Source organism: Ascaphus truei, chromosome 15, assembly GCF_040206685.1.
Source record: "Ascaphus truei isolate aAscTru1 chromosome 15, aAscTru1.hap1, whole genome shotgun sequence".
In the NCBI taxonomy this organism is placed as follows: Eukaryota; Metazoa; Chordata; class Amphibia; order Anura; family Ascaphidae; genus Ascaphus; species Ascaphus truei.
Window position 1 is genome coordinate 12,080,811 of NC_134497.1, and position 3,478 is coordinate 12,084,288.

General features: G+C 41.2%; 1 protein-coding gene across 1 annotated transcript; it reads left to right on the top strand.

The window, feature by feature from the left end:
• The first annotated feature begins 1,541 nt into the window (after positions 1-1,541).
• On the top strand, positions 1,542-2,860 carry MC3R (melanocortin 3 receptor). Its single transcript, XM_075572620.1, has one exon. The coding sequence runs from the start codon at positions 1,681-1,683 to the stop codon at positions 2,650-2,652; it is 972 nt and encodes a 323-aa protein (XP_075428735.1). The 5' UTR covers positions 1,542-1,680; the 3' UTR covers positions 2,653-2,860.
• The last annotated feature ends 618 nt before the right edge of the window (positions 2,861-3,478 follow it).

Here is a 3,478-nt window from a genome sequence, read left to right on the forward strand (position 1 = left end):
ACACATAATCGAAATTGAGACGTTACTGGTGCCAGTGGCCACTGCAGCATGCTATATTGCGATATATCTTGGTAAACCTTGTCAGCATAAGCGTTGAAGTCGATGGGTAAAATGATCCGAGTAACATTGCATTGTTTCAATCCGCGGAATTCAGCGACACGTCGGCGGATTCTTAAAAATCCATCAACGGGTCGCAGAATCCGCTGAGTGTATTGGCGACAATAATTTTTAAAAATCCGCAGAACGCGAATCGCCCTTTTTGAGATTGATCCGCTGGAAGACCAAAGGAACAGGACGATCCACTGCGGATCCAAATCTGCCCCATCTCTACTTGCGACCGAATCTACATACCCGGAGCTGATTCTGAGTCTGCAATGCTTGGGTATCCCCTATATCAGTGAAGGGTCTGGCAAAGCGAATATATCTGGGCACCTGTACTGATTTTCGTGTCAAAACAAACAATTACCTCCACTGAGGAGCAAATGGCAATCAATCCCGTCTCATATGAAAAGTATCATTGACGTCAATAGGGCTTTTCTGTGCGACAGTGCAGGATCTGCGCCAACGCGCTTTGTAGAATAAGGGCCTGAACGCTTTAGTGGTGAAGCAACACGCGTAAAGATGCGTGAAAACTGTCGCAGAATTGTAAGCGGTTTGTTTTTTCTTCACAAATACAATTATCTGCAAAATGTTTCGCCAAGTCCCAAATGGCTAATAATGTCACCAAATTAGTAAACATTCAGCAAAATATTGCCCGACTGGGCAAAACATGGTATATTTATATATGTATTTTCTGTATGTCTGTCTTTATATATATAGCGCCATTAATTTACATAGCGCTTCACATCAGTAATATACGTGACAATCATATAAATAACATATAATACAAAAAACACATGATGGGAAGAAATGCTTCATACTGTACATAAAAGTGACATTTAGGAAAAGGAGTCCCTGCCGGGAAGAGCTTACAATCTAATTCTATATAAAGCTAGTATAATCTGTTTTATATAACGCTAGTACAATCTGCCCAGGCTCCAGAGCTCAATATATATAAGTAATCTCAGTTAATGAAATCTTCAATCTGCAGAGGGCACCAAATCATTTCCTATTCTAGTTTGCACAGTGCTGATATTGCACCTGTTATCTGTAGCAGAGCTTGGCTGTCACTCAGGAAGGTACCGGCTCTCTAAGTGGACAGTATGATATGCTGGTATCTGAGGAGGAGTTGCATCGTATTAATGAATGTAGAAATTGTGGTTCTTTCTTGCATTTTTTTTAACTGCTACACACATTCTGCTAAAGTGCAACTGGAATTCAGACTTGGAAACCACTGACAACCAGAGCCAGGTGTGACCAAGTTGGTATCGCTTCTGTCCGAGGAATGGGGGAGAGACGGGAAAGTATTGATTGCATCTCAGAGGTGGCTGCGTCTCTGCAATGCAGTGCTCCTCTATACCTAAGGATAAGGATCTGGTAAAAGAGATTCATGGAAACAACATAAGATTAAGACTTTCCTTTGAAAGCAGAAGAAATCCTAATCACCTATTCTGATGCATCAAAGATAAAGCAACTTGTAGAAGACTACTGCATTTTGTGATCTATGTTGGTAATCACATCGGAGAAACTGTTACTAGAAATGTGCTCCTTCTGACTCACCCCTCACAACCTGTGTGCACAATGAATACATCAAACGAGATTTTCAGCCTTCAGCCTGGGCTGCTTAATGCCACTCTGGACATTAATGAAACAATTTTGCTGGGCAACTTAAGCCGAATTGGATTCTGTGAGCAAGTCCTCATTAAGACTGAGGTCTTCTTAACACTGGGGATTATCAGCCTGCTTGAAAACATTCTCGTTATCCTTGCAATACTAAAGAACAAAAACCTCCACTCCCCGATGTACTTTTTCCTTTGCAGCCTTGCGGTGGCAGACATGCTCGTGAGTGTGTCAAATGCCCTGGAGACTATCGTGATTGCGGTTCAAAATAAGTACCTCGCCATAGGCGACCATCTCCTCCAGCACCTGGACAACGTCTTTGACTCTATGATTTGTATTTCTTTGGTAGCCTCCATTTGCAACCTCTTGGTCATTGCCATTGACAGGTATATCACTATCTTCTATGCCTTGCGTTACCACAGCATCATGACGGTGAAAAAAGCCATAGCCCTGATCGTGACCATCTGGATGTCTTGTATCATTTGTGGCATTGTGTTCATTGTCTATTCCGAAAGCAAAACGGTCATTGTGTGTCTCATCACTATGTTCTTCACGATGCTCGTCCTCATGGCCACCATGTATGTCCACATGTTCTTGTTTGCCCGTCTACACATGAAAAGGATTGCCGCCCTCCCCGTAGATGGCGTGGTCCAACAGAGGACTTGTATGAAAGGGGCCATTACCATAACCATACTGCTTGGGGTCTTTGTGGTGTGCTGGGCACCCTTTTTCCTGCACCTCATCCTTATCATTTCATGTCCTTCCAACTCTTACTGTGTTTGCTACACCTCTTACTTTAACACATACTTGATCTTGATCATGTGTAATTCAGTGATCGATCCACTGATTTATGCTTTCCGCAGTCTGGAGATGAGGAAGACTTTCAAGGAAATTATATGCTGTTACGGAATGCATTTTGGAAAGTGTGGCTAGTCTTAGCCCTTCTATAGGAGAAGGGCTTGGGAATGTTCCTCCAGGACAGGAATGTTCATGTACCGTCTCATATCATCCCAATATATTTGGGAAGATCACTTTATTTAAATGAGCTTGTCATGTTCACAGGATAATATTTATACCTCCCTGAAAATCTGAACATGCTGCACTCTGTATGAATACTGTGTATCTCTATGTTCCCACAGTTTACTGCCCTTAGATACAATTCTAAAGTAGCCCCAACACATACACACACAACTCTCACTGGATGGGTTATGCATCTATCCTTTTCTAGTTTAGAACCAGAGAGATTCCTACCCAGCAGTAAAGTGTTTCATTTCGGATGAAAGGTTCAATGAAGATTGAGCAGCCACTGTAATTATTGAAATAATATTATTACAGTAACTATAATACAGTATATGTGTCACTAGGAGCTTTAAATAGCATGCAGTATTACCCAGCATTACTCTATATCGTAGCATGTTCCCAATGTATACAGGCTTTTTTTTTTTTTTGTATTTTGGATAATGATCCTTTCAGAAGCTTTGTGTACATTACACAGCAGAGTGTATTCAAGACATTTGACTTTCTTTAGCTGCATACGCATTTAATTAAACTTTGTCCAATTAAGAATTACCACTACCCAGGGACATTCTATTCATATACTCATAATAATTGCTTAAAGACACTTTGATGTCAGAGCTATAGAATCCTAACACATTTTACATAGGATGGCTAATGTTTGCAGTGCACTCTCATAATAATCTGCAATCTATTTTATATCACACAGGGGTGAAAGGACGTGTCCAAAATCACCCAGAGCCGA